Consider the following 22,119-nt stretch of genomic DNA (forward strand, 5'->3'; position numbering starts at 1 on the left):
TAGTTTAAAAGAGAATATGCTAAAATCATTAAATCATTCATCTTGTCTTTGATTTATCCTGAGCACCACCCAAAATGGAATGGAAGTCCTGCATTTACTTGGGATTTCAAATAGTCACTGGCTTTTCCATAAACCCTTTATTTGAAGCTCCGTTTAAACATGAAGAAAAAAGTTTTTAGCATTCCATAATTATTAGTTTATGCTGCTTGTTTATTATGAAGCTCCTTTAACTCTGATGACAGTATCTCAGTGAAATGTGCACTGACAGTATGTGTAAAAAAAGACAACTGAACCAACAGTAATTAGTGTATTTTATTTTAAGGTCTAGTTTATTGTTAATTTCACAATTGGTTATAATGTTATAAAATAATGCATGTGACTGTAAAATGGGCCATTAATTCATGTTAAGGCAAAATGTTTTCAGAATGTTAACAAGTAAAAACATTTCATTTCATGAGGCCTAACAATGAAAGCTTTACAACACAGTTAACAATGTCTTAAATGAGCATTTTAGATGTAAAATCCCCGCTTTCCCTTTAAATTTCACACTCATGACCCAAAGTCTTCCAAAATGCATTGTGAAAAAACATTTAAAAATGTATTGTGAGATCAAAATGTCAAAACACTTCTTTTACTGTACCTTTAATTTGGTCTAATATAGCTTAATATAGTATAGCTTATACAGATGACCACTGTAACAGATTGTATTCTTTAATAATGACATTGACATGACCATCACACTCAAAGATGAGTAGTTGAAACAGTCTAGTCTGTAACCACACCATGACTACCAGTCTAATCCACATCCTAAACAAGATCTTCCAGCAGTGGTAACGACTATTGAACAATATATCATACAGTCGTACGTGTGCACCTGACACAATGTGCAAAGACCTCTGCTGCCAACTTTTCTATAGACTTCAATACACATACACAGCACCATATAATCATTACAGCACTTACTATTTCTTTATAATCCCGTGATCCACTTAAAGACCCCAAACCGACACATCTTGGTCCCTACTAGGAACCTGCAGCTTGTTAAAACGGTTGCATTTTAATAGATGTATCTAATGTATCTAATAATTCAAATAAAAGCAGGTTAGTGTGTCACAATTCCTTCAAAATACATTGTATTTGTAGTACCATTACATTTAGGCCCTGATTTACAAAAAATAATTTACTCATTTACATCTGCAATCCAACACAGAAAATACAAGCATTTTGCAGGTGATGGAAGGATAACTGCAACAATGACAGCACACACAAAGAGTATGGAAAGAAAAATGACACATAAAAAGAAGTTTTTAGTTCAGTGTAAAGAAATCAGCTGTTAAAGAGACAGGGCTGTCATAAAGCTCATGTGAGGGTCTTAATAATGGGACAATCCAGAGGGAAAAATCTATTAAAAATAAATCCAATTTTTCTATACTAGTATAACAGCTTAACAAAACTGTTAAAAAATAAATCACTGCAAGCAAATCTTGCATTTTCTGTTATGGCAAAATATCAAGTAAATCAAGCTTCACATATCTGACAAGAAACTTGCCAAAGAAGAAAAAAAATAATGACATTAAAATGATGTAAACACTATACGATATCTGACCATAAGCTTGTTGGACATCCGATGTGCACATGTAACAGTTCAGTAAATCAGGGTCTCAGTGTAATCTAATAAACTCAAGAATGACATGAAGTTAGCGAGTTTACAGATCTAGTCACAGCAACGTCATAAAACATGATCTCTAATGCTGAGACTACATAAACTAACTATCCACAACATAATAGAACTGCAATTGAAATGTTACATTCAGAGGTTTTGTATTGCATTTAAAACACATGAAACTGTAAACAAAATGTCCCTGTAAAAATTCATAACCATGTATTTTTATGAGGAATAACAGTGTAAAACCACCGGTGAGTTAGTGTATATTAAAAGTAAAAACAGCTTTTCTTTTAACTAAATGTTAATGCTAATATATGTATGTACTGTATGTTAATGGATGTATTGTACTGGTTTAGTGGAAAACTATGCAGAGAGAAACAAATGTACCTGCATTAATAAAGCTACGCATTAGCATTATATAATCAATAAAATCGTATTCATTCATTGATTTCACTGTAATTAATTGCTTAATTGAATTGCTCATTCAAACAAACATTAACATTTAGGCCTGTCAGTCTATTAAACTATTCAGATTTTAAAAGGCTCGTTCGTTATGGTTATGACTGTAATGTTAACTGAGAAATATTACTAAAGAAAATCCCTGACTGATGCTACTTCCAGTTATTAGTAACATTTGCATACATTTGTAACGTCTAGATGTTGTTATAAAAATCCCTACAAGGCACTTGTGTTAAAACATAATACACTTTATATTCGCTTCATTTTACCCCAGATCTTTCCTCAAAGAACAGTTCAGTCACTGATTCAGTTACACAATTTCTAACTTACACCACATGTACTCCAGTCACGACATGTTTGGTGTCTGTCATTTGCATCTGCTTTTGACATGTTTGCACTATGCTAAACTGTTATGAGCTTATTTTAGTTAGCACAACTTAGATGTAACTTATGTGTAAACTATTAAGAAAACAAGCTTTGAACTCCAAACATGTTTTGGCTGATTAGGTACATCTGGGCTCAGTATTTAATTGTGTAAATTGCTGAACTGAAAGATGAGTAGAAAGTTGTTTTTGTACCATAGAAAATGAATAAAAGCTAAAACTAAGTACTAAGGACTGGGGTCTTCAGCTAGAATACATATACAAACAAAATAACCACAGTTCAACTCTAGTAAGAAACATGTATGTCAAGGCAGTGTTTAGATTTCAATCATTTATCCAAAATGATTGGAACATTTCAGTTTTTCTATAAATTTGTTCATATAAAAGTACAACAAAATCTGCTGGATCTGGCATAAATTAGAAGCTGGTGAGCCTTGGTTTGAAGGCGAAAGTGAAAAAAAAAAGTCCCTGCTCTACATTTGACACCATAAAATTTTAAGGAGAGAGATTAGAGTCCGATAAAACAAGGATTTAGTTTGGCCACATTGACCAGAAAGGTGAGGTATTCAAATCCAACAACACTGTACCTACTGTCAAACATGGTGCTGGTAGTATTATGATCTGAGCAGATGCTAGTAAAGTTGATGCATTGTAGAAAAATAAGCGAAATAAGAGGCAATTCTTAAATCTCAACACAGTCTCAACAGGACCATAAATCAACACATCAAAATGACCACATTCACTGCTGTGGATTCACTAAATCAGGCTAAATTACACTTACCCAAGTCCTGACCTCAAACCTTTACAGAATACGTTGACTGAACTGAAAGATCAAGTCCGTGCCAGAAAACCAACACACTGGTTTTCTGCATCTTTCTGACCAGCAGATTTGATCAGATTTTATTAATAAACCCAAATTTGTGAACATAATTCAGTGACAAAAATAGTGAAAACTCCAAACTGCCATGATATACACATGACTTACAAAGTGTATATAAACTTTAGACTTCACCTGTATGTTATAAGGACATGTGCTTTAATCTTACATACTTTACATAAGTGCTATAGTCTTAAAAACTTGTTATGCACCATTTTTTTGTTTTTGGTGAACAAAACAAACTTTTTTTCAGTTGAAACTGAAATGCAAGGCCTGGCCTATAAAAACATCACCAATAATCATTCATTTTGTCAAAAATCATTTTGAGCTCTTCCTTAATTATTTAAAAAAATTAAGGTAATAAGAAATAATGATGACCAAAAAATCAATGAACATTTGAGGTTTTTTTCATTCACATATTATTATATTTTCTCATTTGATGAGCATATTTGGAATATTTACTCTTTTAGCCAAAAGTGCATTTTTTTAAACCATAAAATAACTGTGGCCAAAATTTCAGTGCACCCCTTGTTTAAAAGGTTTCTATGATTGGACCAGTGATATCGTTTAAAAATGAGTTGAGAAGTGTGCAATCGTGCAGAAACCTTGCCGACAGTTTACTAAAGTGCTTCATCAGTCGTCCTTCAACCCGGCTGGACTCTGTAGAATCCTGATAGCAGAAAAGCTTTTCTCAGTGTTGATCTTGGGCTTTAGGAGACTGGCACTGAACAGGGCGATGATGCCCAGGTTGAGAAGGATGCCCAGTGCCAGAGCACCCAGCGTGCTCATGAAGGACGGGCCGTGCGAGTGCAACATCAACCAGCTCCTGCGTGATGTCATATCAGCAAGAATGGCCTCCATTTGGAAGTGTGTGCCAACCACAGCACAGATGTGAAACAGCTGGTGACTGTGACCTGGGAGAGGTTTTAGAAAAGATCTGTGAGTAGCTGAAAGAAGGTGCTCACGGTTCCACAGAAACTGAATGTGCACGATATTAGTGCAGCAAGAGGTAGTGCCACCACAGTGTAAAATGAATGCTGGAGAAAAAATTACTAATCCCTAATTGTGTGGTTCTAAGGAGCTAATTATAGGGGCAGTGATAGCTCAGTGGTTAAGATACTGGACTAGTAATCAGAAGGTTGCCGGTTCAAGCCCTGCCACCACCAAGTTGTCACTGTTGGGTCCCTGAGCAAGGCCCTTAACCCTCAATTGCTCATTGTGTAAGTCGCTTTGGATAAAAGCGTCTGCTAAATGCTGAAAATAAAAAATAAATAAAAAATAATTAAAGGGTGAAATCAGTTTCCAGTTGAGGCTGGAGACAGATTAGCTGATTAGCTGAATCTAATTATCTAATTGCAATAACAAGCAATTAAACTGGGCATCATAAATTGTTGCTTGGGGGACACATCCTACACAAAGGGATCTGTCTATCCACGATTTTCCTGGCAACACAATGGGGGCTGCCATGACACCTCCCTATTTCCGTTTGCCGGTTTTTCGTTTCCGGTCGCGTTAGATTTGCTGTAGTACTAACTACAACATTATTAAACTACTTTTGGTAAGGACTGCATGGTTCAAATATGAGCTCGGGCTCGACGTGTGCCGCTCTCGGGTGCCACAACAACTCAAAGAAATTGAAGCTGTTATTGGAAAGTTCGTGCTTTGAACACCAGCGGATTTGTAAACATTGTCCGTGACCTGCGCCTTACGCGTTACATTCCATAATAATATAATAATAATCATATGAATTATATTAATAATATTCATTAATTAAATAATAATAAAAAATTTATAATATCGTATAATGCAGTTTCACTTTGTATAGTCCAAAATTTTAGAGAGCGTTGCAGAAATTGGACAAATAACATTTAAATCCGGACACCCAGACAGACACGGCTTGTGCAAGTGAATACTGAACGGGTGTAAATACCCTGTTTGTTGTTCCCAGTTCATTGTTTTAGTAAATTAAACAACGCAACGCGTTTTATTCTGTCTCTTCAGCTCCCCTTTCCTGCTTTACATCCACTCATGAACCAATATAAGTATACACTGTTGTAGAAGTAAAATCAGTCGTGATACATTGTTTATTATTTCCAGTGTTTCACAGCTATTAGAATGTTCCTCGGTTCATCCCTCCCTACCTTCCACAGCTTCGCTAACCCTGCAATGCACGAGTAACCCACCGTCTTGACTACTCCACTTTCCCTCAGCATTACCCACGCCTGATGTTTACCTTCAGCAATTCCTACGCATGTAAGCCTCTGTGCTTTTATAGTTCTGTAGCTCCTCACCGTCTACAGCTTCGGAAAAGACGAAATGGTTCACTTATATCAATATAGCTAACCTCATGTCATCTACCCACTCTGTAAGCGTGGAAGGGTGGAGCACTGTCAGAACACGGTCACCACAGCTTCTTAAAATGTCCTTACTGTCGAGTGCTAGGAATTAAGAAAGGACTCAGTTTTAACTAAAACAAAACTTCTTTATTGTTCGGAGTATCAGCTTGCAGAGACGCAGAACATGCGAGTGAGCAGGGTGCGTTCCAACAACACACCGAGAGGAGGGAATAAGGGTTCACAGTGCACTCGTCTAACAAAATGCAGAAATAGACAGTCGCTCTACACTTACTATTCAACCACATAGCGTTTTTGGCCATGTTTGTTAAAAAAAAACAGTTACGAATGACCACTACTTCTGTCGTTCAGAACGTAAACACTGTAACCGGAAGTCAAAAACCGGCTTCAGCTACGAATCACGGGAAAGGTCAAAGTTCAGGAAAATCGTGGATATAGTGACGACATTTTAAGAAATGAGCTGTTAATTAAAAAAAATCTGTATATTACTTGGTACTAAAACTAGGATGAAAACAGGATTGTAAAATGTAAGAAAGACAACGAATAGTCATACCGAAGTAGTCGAAACGTCCTGGAGCCAACCTTTCAGGTAGATGAGAGGCGAACAGGAAACACGTCAAGAAAGCAAAAATCAGGTGGTAACAGTGGTTGGATATAGCGTCAGTGTTACAACCCCCACCAGAACACAGCAACAGCTACAGAGCCAAAAATAAGAGAACATTAATCATCATGTAGCCGTCAGTTCACTTTACTGCTGGTTGGTCGAGGCGCCTGCACTAGCGGTGGAGTATTTGCCGAGTTCAAAGCGTGTCTCCCCATACCAGATACAGCTTTCTGTGAGGTGAAAAGATCCGACCAGCAACTGTGTGTGTCAGAGGGGTAGTGTGACCGTCTTGGCTCTCCACGCCTAGTGCAGGGCTGGTACAAGCAGCAACAGGATTGCAACAGAGGAACTGGCTATGATTAGGGAAAATAAAGAATCGAACAAAGAAAAAAAAAACTAAAGTCTGTGTGGATTTTGTCTGGGTTCCCATTGTTTGTTGGACATCCAATACCAAAACTATAGAAATTACTAACAAAAAACACATGATATTAGTAAGGGTGTACACATCCTTTTGGTCCTATAGTGCAGAGCTTTTCAAACCCTGGGTCGCAGAGAAAAATAATAATAACAGGTCAGGGCACGGCAGCACACACTAATTCACACACTCACTTATTCATACACTCACTTATTCATACACTCACTTATTCACACACTCACTTATTCACACACTCACTTATTTACACACCCACCTATTTACACACTCACTTACACACACCTAGTGGGAATATTAGACAGCCATCCTTTCTTTTCTGATTTTTTGTGATTTGCCGAAACAAGCCATGCACTCGACATTAAAAACTAAGGATTGGATCCACGTCCTCAGGACCATGTTGCTGTGCAGCACCCGCTCGAATAACTGCGTCTCCCTCTTAGCTAAATGTTGTTTGCATAATCATTTAAATAGCAGTTACTTACCCTGTAGAAAAGAGGGATGTTGTCAAAAATAAAAGGAACAACGAACGCTCCAGTCCGCAAGATTTTACTCCTGTGTGGAAACTGCAATTCTAAGAACCTGTAAAAAAAAAGAACATGTTGTTTTAGGTTCCCTGCTGGTTCTGAAAAGAAACTTGTACAAATGTTATTCATGATGTATATTTAAACACTTACTGTACACTTTATTATATGTTATTTAATACTGAGCAGTACAGTGATATGTGTATACACAGTACATACACAACACGCACCCTTCTATTACAAGATTTACTCAGAATGAAACACTTCACACTTCCAGAGTCCGCTCATGAATTAGTGCTCTGACTGACATGTCTTGCTGAATCTTTTTAACAGATGCAAACAAAGATGGCGCCAGCTACACATAGCCAGCTGTGCTGATAGTCAGTGCATTTTATTTAATGTAAATAAAAAAGTAAAAAAGTTACTGAAGCCATAACAAGGGCTGCAAGATAAAGGTTTAAAAAACGTAAGTACTGTTAATATAGAGTTACATGCTAAATAGCTAGCTTCTATTTTCATTATCACTTATTAAAAGCATAAATTCAGTTAGAATACTGCAATGACTCAGTCTCGTGTACAGCTGCTCGTGTACTACTGAGTTTCATAAACATTGACTACGCTAATCTCTCACTGATTATCAGTCTTACGCAAATAACGTCAAGATTCGTTTTCACACGAAGGCAGTCAGTGTGTTAGCACTACAGAACGATAAACATGTTTGGCCCTCAGAAAGGTAAAGACTGAAGTACACACACCACACTACGGGACACTACAGGATTAACTCGGAGGATACACTATGTGGCCAAAAGTATTTGGACACCTGACCATGAGCTTGTTGGACATCTCATTTCAAAAACAAATGCTAATAAAATGCAGTGACCCTAAGTGATCCTTTCAGGTATAACAACGAAAAAATTTCACAATATTTTGAAGTATGTCTGTGGGAATTTCAGTCAAAAGTGCATCCGCATGGCTAGGTACTGATCTGGTTTATTCCAGAGTTGGTCAGTGGGGCTGAGGTCAGGGCTCTGTGCAGGACACTGGAGTTTCTTTAAACCGAGCTTGTCTTCATGTCTTTATAAAGCTTACCTTGTGCACAAAGGCACAGTCATGCTAGAGCAGGAAAGGGCCTTCCCTAAACTGTTGCTGAAAAGTTGAAAGCATATAACATTTTTGTATACAACTGATCTATTACATCTGTTAGCAACTGTTGTGGCTGAATAACATGAATTCAAAAATAAGTGTCCCAAAAATTAGTGTCCCAATACTTTTGTCCATATAGTGTACCTGCTAACAGTTTGTGTTGTAGGACTTTTATATATTACACGACATAATTAATACTTCATCTTGCTTTTTTTTAATCGCCACATCGTAGAAAAAAGGTTGCTGACCCCTGATAAAGTGTAATTACTAAGGTCAGCTAGAAACCAGAAGAAGAAGATAAGTTAGAGAATGTTAGAGAACTCAGATGGTAAAGATAAATGGTAGCAGTAGAGTTTCTGTGCTCCATGTTTTAGATACAGACAGCCAGTGTAAGCCTGAGGCTGTAACACAACACAGTGTATTCTGTTAGAAGCACATGCTCAGTAATTACCTGGAGTAGCATGACATGCTGGTGCAGAAAAGGGTGTTGGCGAGGGCAATGGGCACAAAATGGTTGTGGAGCCAACTGTTCACCCAGCACTCGGGCATCACGTAGAAGCCGTATGTAATAGCACAACCTGAGGGAATTAAGAAAAACACAGATTGAAATATGTACTTGTGTGTGTGTGTGTGTGTGTGTGTTGTAGTATGATCATTCAGTGAAAGAAACCACTTTTAGTAAAATCCGGAAACACTGGGTGCAAGAAAGAAATACACCCTGGACACAGCAGTAGTTCATCACAGGGCAGAACACACCCACTCATTTACATATTCACACACACCCAGGGGCAAAACACTGACACACAGAGAGAAAATGCCAAACAATGAAGTGAGCTGAATTTACTAATAACAGGACCAGATTTTATAGAAGTCTCAGTGAACAGAGGTGATTTTTAATCTGGAATAACTGCAGTCTGATACTGATAACTACACTCCAGTCCTAATTTTACTCTAAGGTCTCCAAAGTCCATTTAAGAAAAAAAGGTTGAGTTTTAAAGACCCTAATAGTGCATTTTAATGTATAAATTGATAAACGCTTTGTTAAGTCAGCCTACAAATAAAGTTAATAAAGAAGAAGACAGTATTGTACTAAACAGCAGTCTTATTTGAATAGGGACTTCTCAAACTCTGACAGTTGAATTAACATTTGCATGTATTAGCACTTTAACAAAACAATGTTAGGCGTTTTATCTTCTGGAAACTAGTTGAGGAGTTATTACAGTCATACCAAAACACCTGTAGTGCAGAAATGAAGCATGGCAACAAGGCAACAAAGATCAGACATTGGGACAGAGCCTGACAATACAAACTAATATTTACATATTTATATACAGTGTATCACAAAAGTGAGTACACCCCTCACATTTCTGCAAATATTTTATTATATCTTTTCATGGGACAACACTATAGACATGAAACTTGGATATAACTTAGAGTAGTCAGTGTACAACTTGTATAGCAGTGTAGATTTACTGTCTTCTGAAAATAACTCAACACACAGCCATTAATGTCTAAATGGCTGGCAACATAAGTGAGTACACCCCACAGTGAACATGTCCAAATTGTGCCCAAAGTGTCAATATTTTGTGTGACCACCATTATTATCCAGCACTGCCTTAACCCTCCTGGGCATGGAATTCACCAGAGCTGCACAGGTTGCTACTGGAATCCTCTTCCACTCCTTCATGATGACATCACGGAGCTGGTGGATGTTAGACACCTTGAACTCCTCCACCTTCCACTTGAGGATGCGCCACAGGTGCTCAATTGGGTTTAGTCCATCACCTTTACCTTCAGCTTCCTCAGCAAGGCAGTTGTCATCTTGGAGGTTGTGTTTGGGGTCGTTATCCTGTTGGAAAACTGCCATGAGGCCCAGTTTTCAAAGGGAGGGGATCATGCTCTGTTTCAGAATGTCACAGTACATGTTGGAATTCATGTTTCCCTCAATGAACTGCAGCTCCCCAGTGCCAGCAACACTCATGCAGCCCAAGACCATGATGCTACCACCACCATGCTTGACTGTAGGCAAGATACAGTTGTCTTGGTACTTCTTACCAGGGCGCCGCCACACATGCTGGACACCATCTGAGCCAAACAAGTATATCTTGGTCTCGTCAGACCACAGGGCATTCCAGTAATCCATGTTCTTGGACTGCTTGTCTTCAGCAAACTGTTTGCTGGCTTTCTTGTGCGTCAGCTTCCTTCTGGGATGACGACCATGCAGACCGAGTTGATGCAGTGTGCGGCGTATGGTCTGAGCACAGACAGGCTGACCTCCCACGTCTTCAACCTCTGCAGCAATGCTGGCAGCACTCATGTGTCTATTTTTTAAAGCCAACCTCTGGATATGACGCCTAACACGTGGACTCAACTTCTTTGGTCGACCCTGGCGAAGCCTGTTCCGAGTGGAACCTGTCCTGGAAAACCGCTGTATGACCTTGGCCACCATGCTGTAGCTCAGTTTCAGGGTGTTAGCAATCTTCTTATAGCCCAGGCCATCTTTGTGGAGAGCAACAATTCTATTTCTCACATCCTCAGAGAGTTCTTTGCCATGAGGTGCCATGTTGAATATCCAGTGGCCAGTATGAGAGAATTGTACCCAAAACACCAAATTTAACAGCCCTGCTCCCCATTTACACCTGGGACCTTGACACATGACACCAGGGAGGGACAACGACACATTTGGGCACAATTTGGACATGTTCACTGTGGGGTGTACTCACTTATGTTGCCAGCTATTTAGACATTAATGGCTGTGTGTTGAGTTATTTTCAGAAGACAGTAAATCTACACTGCTATACAAGCTGTACACTGACTACTCTAAGTTATATCCAAGTTTCATGTCTATAGTGTTGTCCCATGAAAAGATATAATGAAATATTTGCAGAAATGTGAGGGGTGTACTCACTTTTGTGATACACTGTATATAGTGTGCATGTGTGTGTGTGTTGGAGAGCACGTATACCCAGGCTGTAGAGACTCAGGGCTCCATAGTCGAAGAAGTAGCAGATGTGGCGTGCCTCGGTTGACATGGTGCTGAAGGTGTGAGCACAGCTGGAGGTGAACGGGTACACACAGATCAGCAGCATGTAAACCAGTAACGGCCATGTGTAGCTCTCTGTCAGGAAATCCACAGAGGAACAGAGAGAACAGAAGCGCCACAGGAAGTACCTGCAGAGTCAAACCAGAGGGAAACAATGCACAGGAATAACTGAACTAGCTATCAGTGGACATCTTAATGTTGGTCTAGACGATAAGGGTTCCCTAAAATATCACATCAAAACCTTTTCTTAAGAGAGTTATTACAGAAATACTGCAACCTTTTCCAGCCTACAGCTGAAAGACTTGTATGTACACTTGAAGGTAACATGTATTTTATGGCAGTGTTAAAATTTTAATAATTTCTGCCATGATTTTAGTGACTAAATGATTAGGACACACTTTTTCTCCATAAAAAACACTACTTAATAAAGTTTATTGTTGTTTTTTTGAAGCTATGCTAGTTTTTAAGCACCCTAACAATAATCTTTTTAATTAATACATACAGAAACATATAGCACCTTATCCATGCTGTGTATAATTCTAAAAACACATGTATTATATCCTTTTTGCAAAGCAACTAATACAGTAAAATAATAAAGAACAGTACAGAATCATTTCTTTAAAGCTGACAAACAGGACCAGTTGACAAAGAGTAAAAATAACATTTTGTACTGGATCTCTCACCAGGTTGGCAGGAAATGGGTCCAGATATTCACAGTCTCATTAGTCATCTGAAAACTGCTAATGATGCATTCGAGAGCAGAGCTCTGAGGATGCCGGTACCCAGACACGATGCCGTCCTCCAAAAACGCCTGCGTGTTAGAACACAAACATCAATAGTGAGAAAATGCTTTAAAACAAGTGTCTGCCACTTAGCTTGGTTTGCATTTACATTTTTAATACATGTCAACTAATTATTAAAAAAATAGGAACCGCCACAAATCTGTGGATGGTTCTTTTACTTAAGCTTATCAGTGTATTCAAAAATACATAGTGATTACATACATTTTTATTCATTTTTTTTATCAAAGGAATCATATAAATGTATGTATTTTATAATATGATACTCTAAAGGTGACATCTTTGATGGGGAGAGTAAAAGCAAACGTTTAAAACATTTTAAAAAGCAACCTACACATAATTCATGACATGACATAACTTCTAATAACTCCTAAACTCCTGTGTACTAACTAACATATTTATTAAATTGGATGAATTCTGTACCCCTTTGGGAGATACTTCTACAATTAAACACTAGAAAGGCAAGTATTTTTGATAACATCATTATTTTTGACAGTATAGAGGGGGTGAATTAGCCCACCTTTGGCACTTGGTGGGCGTCGAAGATGTGAGGAAGTTTGATTTGGAGCATGGCTTTGGGTAGTTGGAGTGCCTCCCTTCCTCTCTGGCAGGCCTGGTTTAGTTTTTCTCGGCTTTCTCGGCACAGCATGCACCAAACCGGAGAGTCCAAACTCTGAGAATGCAGCCCTTCAACGGCCTCCCAGTTTAAACAGACAGGCCAGGACCATCCGTGGCCCCCACCGACCCCTTTCCACATAGGGAACACTGCAGGAGAAAAGAGAGAGAGATCAGGTAAAGCTTGTTGACCCACATACAATTCTTATAAAGTTAAAAACCAGGATTTTGTAGCCTTTTAGTAATTGTTGTAGATTAAAATGCTGGATTTCTTGGAACTATTTGCAGAGCAATTTATTATTTATTATCCTGAGTGGTGCAGTAGAAATCATATAGTCCAGAAGGTCATGAGTTTGAGTGCCAATATATTAATTAACTAGCGGTTAAGGTACTGGACTAGTAATTGAAAGGTCGCTGGTTCCAGCCCCACCACTGCCAGGTTGCAACTGTTGGGCCCTTGAACATGGCCCTTAACCCTCAATTGCTTAGACAACATACTGTCACTACTGTAAGTCGCTTTGAATAAAAGCATCTGTTAATTGCCAAAAATGTAAATGTAAACTTATTACTTAAAAATATGGGTTGAACAATGAGATAGAATTATGTATTTAATTTGTTATAACAACGTGTATTTTTCAATTACTAGTATTTTACTAGTTTTATTTCTTTGACATGAGGTGGTCACTGCCTCAGTAAGACCCACTGGATTTTTTTAAGTGTTTGTCCACAAATCCTCACACAGCTCTTCACAGGCTACTGTTGACAAGTAGAGACATGTAGAAGAACCAGCCATGTAACCATCTTATCTAAAACTCATCATAACACTTTCAATCAGTCAATAAAAGAACTACCTGCAATCTGCTGTTGTTTCTACCCCCACCCCCACCCCCAGCATACGTTACAGTGCAGAAATAAAATTTCCTGGAAATGAGGGAGGTAAATAACTTGAAGAACTTGTGCTGGAGTTCACTAGTGGCTGCCGGGTTATCCCCGCTGGAGAAGCAAAGAATTGAGGGAGGAGTAAATGGGAAACCAACCGGAGGGGGGGTGTAAGTCCCAAAATTGGATAGATGTATATATACACAATTCTTGATTTGTAAGGGGAACCTTCATTAACAAAATTTACTATTTCTTTCTCATGGATTGTTTTGTTGTAGCCTAGCGGTTAAGGTTGGTAAGTAGAAGGTTGCTGGTTCAAACCTCACTACTGCCAGGTTGCCACTGTTGGGTCCTTGAGCAAGGCCCTTAACCCTCAATTGCTTGGACTGTATACTGTTAGTCGCTTTGGATAAAAGCGTCTGCTAAATGCTGAAAATGTAAATGTTAAAAAAGCCAGTCTGCTACATTATGTAGCCATGGTATGTGGACACATGGCTACAAGGGTTTCAATTTATCCCAAAGGTGTTTCATAGGGTTAACGTCAGGGCCCAGATCACTAAAATTCCTCTCCAACAAACTCGTCATGAATCTCGCCTGTGCACAGGGACAGGGTTATACTGAAGCAGAAAAAGGAATTCCCTAAATTGTATACAGTGATTTTACAAAGTCTAAAGTTGGAATTGTTTGTTCTCTTTAATCTTTATTTAACAGTCAAAAGTACAAAGAAAAGAGTTCCTATATTTTTTTGGAAATATTGCTTGATTCTATTTTGTAATTATAAACAAACATATAATTTGGGACAGAGGCGTATTTACAGAATTTAGAATTGAGTTTTAGCAAATTGTTCTGCAAATAGTGTTCAAATATTTTTGGCCACACAGTGTCACTGACCTCTCTGTGCAAAAGAAAACAGTCAAACTAGTGTCTTTCAACCACTGAGTCACAGAAAAATGAGTTGCAGAATTTATTAAGTGTATCTAAATGTAATTTTAACTGTAAGTGTAAATATTCATCTGTAGGTGTCTCATTGTTCCGAACACAGACCATCACTGAAGTTTCTTTTGCAATACAGACTAACTAGTCAGCAATAACCTCAGAGCTGAAATATTTCAACATGAAGATGAGCAAGACTTTCTCTCACCTCCTCCTGCTGATAAACACACCACATTATAAACAACAGATCATCACACAAGCTTCCCTTGTTCCCGAGTGTTCAGCAGACACTACAGTAACAACAAACACTGGGTTTGGTTTGGGTGACTGGACGACTGAACCTCAGGATATTTATCTTGCATAGGACCAAAACAATTTGGTTTAAGAATAACCACATGCTACATGCTAAAATGCTATGGGAAAAAAACCCTAGAATGTTTGTTTTTAAGATTTCAATAAAATCATCCAATAATTTTTCTGTATGTGTTCATTAATCAAGGGAAACTGAAAGTATCTCAACCTCAGACCAATTAAACCCAAACTGTTCTCTCACCCCTGTGTTACCCCTGTGCACAAAATGACTTATTACTTGATGTTTTCATTCTGTTGTTGTTGCACAATTCACTAACAGCAGAACTACACCCATTTCCACGACCCCACAGTGGCTGCGTCCCAAACCCGTGCTGCTCCTGCCCGGTTAGGACATTCCTTCTCCGTCTCGTGACTCAGTCACATGATTTTTCTCAATAGGCGTCTTTATCATCACTCTCCATTAACAATAATGAGCCTGTGTGTGCACTCGGTTGACCTGCATGTGTTATTCTGCAGTGTAAAAGTATGCACACTACATTTAGTTTAGAATCAGTATGTATTGTCATGTCTGTACATGCACCATGATAGCTTTCTTACAGCTGCAGTCACTTATATTCGACAAGTCAAATCCAAGTCAGATACATTTACATGTTCTAAACTGGTTTCTGGAGGAGGATTTTGTCACCACTGATGTTTTAAATTATTATTTAAATTATGGCTTTCTCCAAGAAATACTTATTAACCTTCTATTCATCTCCTGCAGATCACTTTATTTGTTTTTTAGACAAGATGTTTACTAAATCAAAATCAGTGTTACTCTCTTAATCTTATTCTCCTAAATTGTGTTATTTATATCACTTTTAACCCCTGTTTATCAATTTATGCCTTTTTAAATGTGGGTCATATATTTAAAATCCAGCACCAAAGAGCATAATTGAGGAGCCTAAGACCGCTGTTGAGTAAACAGGTTTTTTTCTTTTTCTTAGTCCAGAAAACAAGTAAAATGATCTGCAGGGGATGAAAATAAGGTGAATAATTACACTATATGGACAAAAGTATTGGGACACTCCTTTCTGAATTCATGTGTTTTAGCTACAACAACTGCTAACAGGCAGTTTTACATCCTGGTAACAGTATACTGTATATCACATTATAGTATTTCTGTAAAACTTTTGCTTAATATTATTTTTAGATAACTTATTTATTCTGTTATAAGCTATACCAAACCTACTGTTAACCATATACAATTACTGACTGTAGCCAGTCTCTTGCTTTGTGCACTCTGTCACCCCTTGTTTCACATTTATCAGTTGATAGTAAGCCCCCTAGGATCCCCACTGAACAGATAATATTTGGGTGGTGGACCTTTCTCAGCACTGCATAGACACTAACATGATAATAACATGGTAGTGTGTATCATTCAGTATGAGTGCATCAGGTACAGCAATGTTGATGGGATCTTTAACAACTGATTAAGCTAATTGCTCTATTTATTAGAAACACATACACTGTTAAGGTGTAGCTTTAATGGTACAGTTCAGAGCTCTTTCTCTATAGACATTGTGTGTCCACCTAGTCTTTTATCAGTGGACACGTATCACTTTTGATAGGAGCACTAATATCCTCCCAGCATTGACACCATGGAAATTAAAATCCCAAAAGCAATGAATGACAATAATGATTAAAATATGAAGCCAAATTTGATAATAAACCTGTCGTTTGCCAATTCATGACTATGTACAACTATGAATTACTTGCAGTCTTCCTAAATAATTCCTATTATATCAAAATAATTAATTTATATGGTTACAGATTCATGCTCTATATGACCAAAAGTATGTGGACATCTGAACATTAGCTTTTTGGACAACTCGTTCCATAACCATGGACACTGATATGCAGTTGGCCTCACCTTTGTAGCTAAACCAGCCTCCACCTCTCTGGGAAGGATCTACACAAGGTTTTGGAGTACTGTATGTTTGTGAGGTCAAGCACTAATGTTGGACAACAAACCTGGCATGAAATTGACCAATTTAAACCATTAACAAGACAGTGGTAGCCTAGTGGGTAGAGCTTTGGGCTATCAATCGAAAAGCTGAGAGTTCGAATCCCGGCTCTGCCATGCTGCCACTGTTGGGCCCCTGAGCAAGGCCCTAAACCCTCTCTGCTCCATGGGTGCAGTAAAATAGCTGTCACTGCGCTCTGACCCAAGCTTCCAAATAAGCTGGGATATGCAAAGAAAGAATTTTGTTGTACTGTACACCTGTATATGTATATATAATAAATAATGGCATTCTATTAAAACTGCTCAGTGCAGTTGAGGTCAGGGGTTTATGCAGTCTACTTAAGGTTTTATTCACAGCATTTAACAGACAGTTTTATCCAAGGTTATTTGTGACTGTACAGTTGATGGTTAAGAGCATTGCTCAAGAGCCCAACAATGGCAACCTGGCAGTAGTGGGGCTTCAATTACTAGCTTGGTACAACAACCACTACCCAGATGAACTTTCTCAACAGCAAACCTGTTGAACCACTCTCTAGGTACCTTGCTTTGTGAACACGAGCACGGTCATGCATACATCTGTTAGCAGTGGGTGTGACTAAGACACCTGAACTTAATAATTAGGAGATGTGTCCAGATTATTTTAAACTGTAGTGTACAGTTAAAGTCAAATCATTTTATAAATATATATACGTTGCATATAAAATGTGGGCATTTTCATCACTGCTTGGTCAAAAGTGTACATATAGTGTATATATACAGTGAATAAAGTTTTGTAATGCCTTTTAACTTTAAGGCATGATCTAACTCTATGTTACTGATTATAATTTACTATAGCTGGCGAAATCTCTAGTACTAACTTTACTGCACAAAAAATCACATGGAACAGTGGTCTCTTTGCCAAACCCAGAAGGAAAACCCAGAGCTGTCTTAAAAACAGGGCTACCATAAATGACAAGCTGCTGAAACGTGAGTGACACTATCCATAATCAAGCAAGCTTGATATTCCCTTTTGCTTAAATACTATCATACAGAAAGAAGCCCTTGCTTTAAAATCGGACTCATACAAGCTGAACAAAGGAAAAGCAGGAGCAAGAATTTTTCTTGGACAGCAGCCAAAAGCAATGTCAGACATTTCCAAAAGTATCACCAACTTTTCTGCAACTTTAAATCTGCTCTTGTTGTGGTAACACTATATTACTGTACAAACTTTCATGCAGAATGCAAGATACTGCTGAATAAAAGTTTTACAGTAAAAAAGACAAAAAAAATAATAACCACAAATGGTTCAGACTGCAACATACACTGTAACACAGCTGGAAAAAGAATTTAGCAGCACAGTTTGGTCTGCAATGCTCCGTTAACTGCTCTAAACTTTTTTTCCTGTAAAAATTATTTGTAGAAAACTTTAAAAAACATGAAACAGAAGAGGCTGCTGAACTCTTCATGCACTAACAGTCGCCCGTCAGAATAAACCCAAATACAAAAATAAACAAAAATAAAACACTCAAAAACACCAGTAACTGCATAAACAAGAGCCAAAAACCTTTACATACAGTGCTGTGGAATTTTCTTCATCTGTTCTTCTGTAAGCTCCGTTTTTAGACCGCAAAGAACAGAGGAGCACTAAAACTTCCAGTAGGTGGGGAAACACTAGGGCCTCGTCCCAAATCGCATATTAGGACTCTAAATACTGTACATCTTGCACATCAGCTTCTGTGGACAGTTACAGTCTACCAAACATGAAGTATAATTTCATCATTTCTTAAGTAGGTCCATTACTGTTAAAATCTGGTACTGTTGCAACTTTAACCGGTCGCACAACAGTTTATAAGTTTCCCAAATGTTTCTGAGATATTAATATTCACTATTTGACTCGTGTGTACTTGAGTATGTGGTTTGAAACACAGTCGGTGTGGGTGTGGTTTTGTAGTTCTTAAACTCCGCCCACTCAAATCAAAACAGAACTTGATGTTCCTCATGGAAGTTTGGATCAAACCGCCTACAATACAAACATCAAAACACAATTCATATTCATTACAGTGAGAGGTTGTGTTTGTGTTTGTGTGCTAATAAACTAACAATGTTTCACATATTATTAAAGGTTTAGGAGATTTTGTAATGTAATGCCATTTAACTGAAATATTCACATTTTTGTGTACATCTAGCTTACTATCAGTTTATTGAACAGTTTTATTTTACAGTAGGGTTTGTGAACATTATGGGGTTCTTTCTGGAACCACTATGGATGTTGAAATAAGTCAACAGAAAAATGATGTATAAAACTAGGCAGAACAAACAATCTTTCATGCTTGACCATGAAGCCAGATCAGCAAACAGAAAACTTTCCCAAACTGGCAAACGGTGAGAATGTGCATTCTTTTTTATAATTTCTTTCTTTTATACTGTCCATTGTGTTCAGAATGTGTTTGATTACCATTTTTAAGACCATAGCTTTAGATGTAGTGGGGGAAGATGTATTAATTAGGGTTTAAAAAACCTACTGTTATTTGTGATAGCTTTACAATAATTTTAAATTTGTTTCACTGGTTACTTGAACTGAAACTATTTAACATTAATACACAGCCAATTTTAAAAGGTCATGAATTAAGTTCACTTTAATTTAAATAGTGAAAACATGTCCCTTTTGTGGAGGACAAAATCCATTAGAAGTTTTACCTCAAAGAAGACAAAACTGATTAAGTAACAAAAAGCATAAAGGAAAACCTAATAATGCATAATTGCTTAATGTCTTTAACATTCCACAGTTTTCATAAAATAAATCAATGGGGTAACATGGACCTTTCTTTTGCACACAAATTGTCAACTTCAGAACTGACCTGACAATCCAACCCTTGGCCTCTAAGTTATTATATAGATATTTTTTGTGTATGTCTAAAAAGCTAAACTTTTAATGTTAAAAAGGTCTACAAGTCACACAAAAACACACTAGAACTCCTAATTGTGTGCTGCAAATAAACATTATTGCAACAGGTCATTTGCTTACTGCAATAAAAAGTATAAAGCTGCAGTGCAATAACACACTGTTAGATTTACAGGTACATTACAATCACAAATGTAAACTCTTCTGTATTATATATTATTTACAAGTGTCTTATAGTATTGCAGCCTTACACAGCAGGAGAGGATTCAGTGCATTCTGCACAGCACGTATGCTTCATTTTTTTCAGTTTGCAGTACATTAACCTAGCTGTGGGGCCGGCTTACATGCAGATGTGGTCACATTCATTTCTGGGCCAGGATTTCTCTAGCTGAAATTATGAAATTAAACTACTGTAAAATTTATGAACAGATAAAAATACATTAATTCATTGATTCATTGTCTATCACTTCACCACTAGAAGATGAAAAGCTTGAGGGCCTCTTGAAAACATGACAGTGGATATTCATCAACAACTTGACACAATGGTGTTCTGTGCTGCAAAACCATCAATTTCAAATTGGTTATCGGACCACATCCTTCTTGGTGTATTAAAACCCAGGGGACAAACGGCTAGCATATACCTCAGTGTTATACCTCTGATTAAATCCGTACTCCATACTTATGTCCATACTTATAAAACATCATAATACCAAAATATTGTACTTCCAAACCATAGATACTGCTCACATCTAGGGTTAATTTGGAGCAGTCAACTGACTTAGTGACATATTTTTAGAAAGTGTAAGGAAACCTGGAGAGTGCCATGACAAAGTCCACAAAGATGAGAAAACAGCACACAAAACTCCTCACAGTTGGTGACTAGAGGCAGAGATCAAAACCATGACCCTGGAATTTAACAAAATGTAGGAGAAAAACTAGACTTAGCAATGCAACTTTGAGAACTCTAAACCCTCTCTAAAGACGTGCACTGCATAGGGTGTGAAATAATAGTTCATGCACCCTTCAGAGTGCACTACATGTCTAATAGAGAAACATTTGGAATTCAGACGCAGACCAGAACAGATAGCGAGTTTCAGAAGACACATAAACTACACAATAACTCAAAAATGGAAAAAAAAATCCCAAACCTTTGAACATTTTGTGGTCTATTGGATCATTTGGAGCCACCAGCTTAAATCCTTTATGGGTTTGTTTTACTGTATGCAGTTTACTACAGCTATAACTAATCCTGCATGGGTGAGCTACAGAAGTCCAGAAAGTGGAGGATCCTGGTTTTCCCTCGCATTCCGGCTCAAAGCCATTAAAACCAGTGTGTGTGCAGCTGAAATCCCTCCTCCTCCCTCTCTCACTGCACGAGCATTTCTCTCATTGGACAGACTGGTAAAAAGAAGCTTTGTTTGCAGAATCAGGAGACAGTAAGAGAACAAAGCACTGCAAACCTCTGGGTTTACTGGAGGTTATAGGATGGAGAGATTTGAAATGCATACAGGTGCTCTGGGAAATTTATTAGTGCATTTTCAGCTCTTCAAATAATTTGTATGTGTGACTACTTAAAGTGCATATTAATAGCATCAGGAGAGCCGACAGTCCTAACGAGGGCTGTGCCAGATCACAACATTTAGAAATCTGCAATTATGACCTTAATCAGTTTGAGCAATTGAGGGTTAAAGGCATTAAACAGAAGCTACTTGGCAGCAGGAGTTTTGAACCAGCAACCTTATGATTATTTGTCTAATACCTTAACCACTGAGCTATCACAGCCCAAACAGAGTTAAGAGTTCAACAAGAATTCTACCATACCATCCACAACAGAAAACTTCATTCATTTGTAGTAGCTGCTTTATGTGGATCAAGGATGTGGAGGATCTGGTGGCACCTGGACATACTGGGTGCCAGAACCAACTCAGGGCAGTGTGTCCCCACTGCAAGAAACTATCTACGCATCTATTTACTTTATTTACTTGTCAAGCAGCCAATCCACCTACTGAGTCCTAAAACCAATGTGAATTAATAGATGCTGTAACGGTATCAAAGAATGGTTTCAGTAATTGAACAATTTAAACACTAATAGACCATTTTGGCAGATGCTTTTAAGCTCTGTAATGACAAGCAATCAGCCATCTCACAATACTACACTTTTTAATGTCACTTTTTAACTGAGGTAAAACTAGGTGGTAAATCCTCTAGATA

The 22,119-nt window shown here is 37.9% G+C and overlaps 1 protein-coding gene across 1 annotated transcript; it reads right to left on the bottom strand.

The window, feature by feature from the left end:
* Positions 1-298: 298 nt before the first annotated feature.
* On the bottom strand, positions 299-21,221 carry paqr6 (progestin and adipoQ receptor family member VI). The gene is made up of 8 exons (XM_062985182.1): positions 21,057-21,221; positions 12,804-13,048; positions 12,167-12,294; positions 11,406-11,611; positions 8,892-9,018; positions 7,259-7,355; positions 6,293-6,434; positions 299-4,299 (listed from the first exon to the last, which is right to left on the bottom strand). The coding sequence occupies exons 1-8, from the start codon at positions 21,064-21,066 to the stop codon at positions 4,019-4,021; spliced, it is 1,236 nt and encodes a 411-aa protein (XP_062841252.1). The 5' UTR covers positions 21,067-21,221; the 3' UTR covers positions 299-4,018.
* Positions 21,222-22,119: the final 898 nt, after the last annotated feature.

The sequence above is a fragment of the Trichomycterus rosablanca genome, chromosome 23 (assembly GCF_030014385.1).
Source record: "Trichomycterus rosablanca isolate fTriRos1 chromosome 23, fTriRos1.hap1, whole genome shotgun sequence".
In the NCBI taxonomy this organism is placed as follows: Eukaryota; Metazoa; Chordata; class Actinopteri; order Siluriformes; family Trichomycteridae; genus Trichomycterus; species Trichomycterus rosablanca.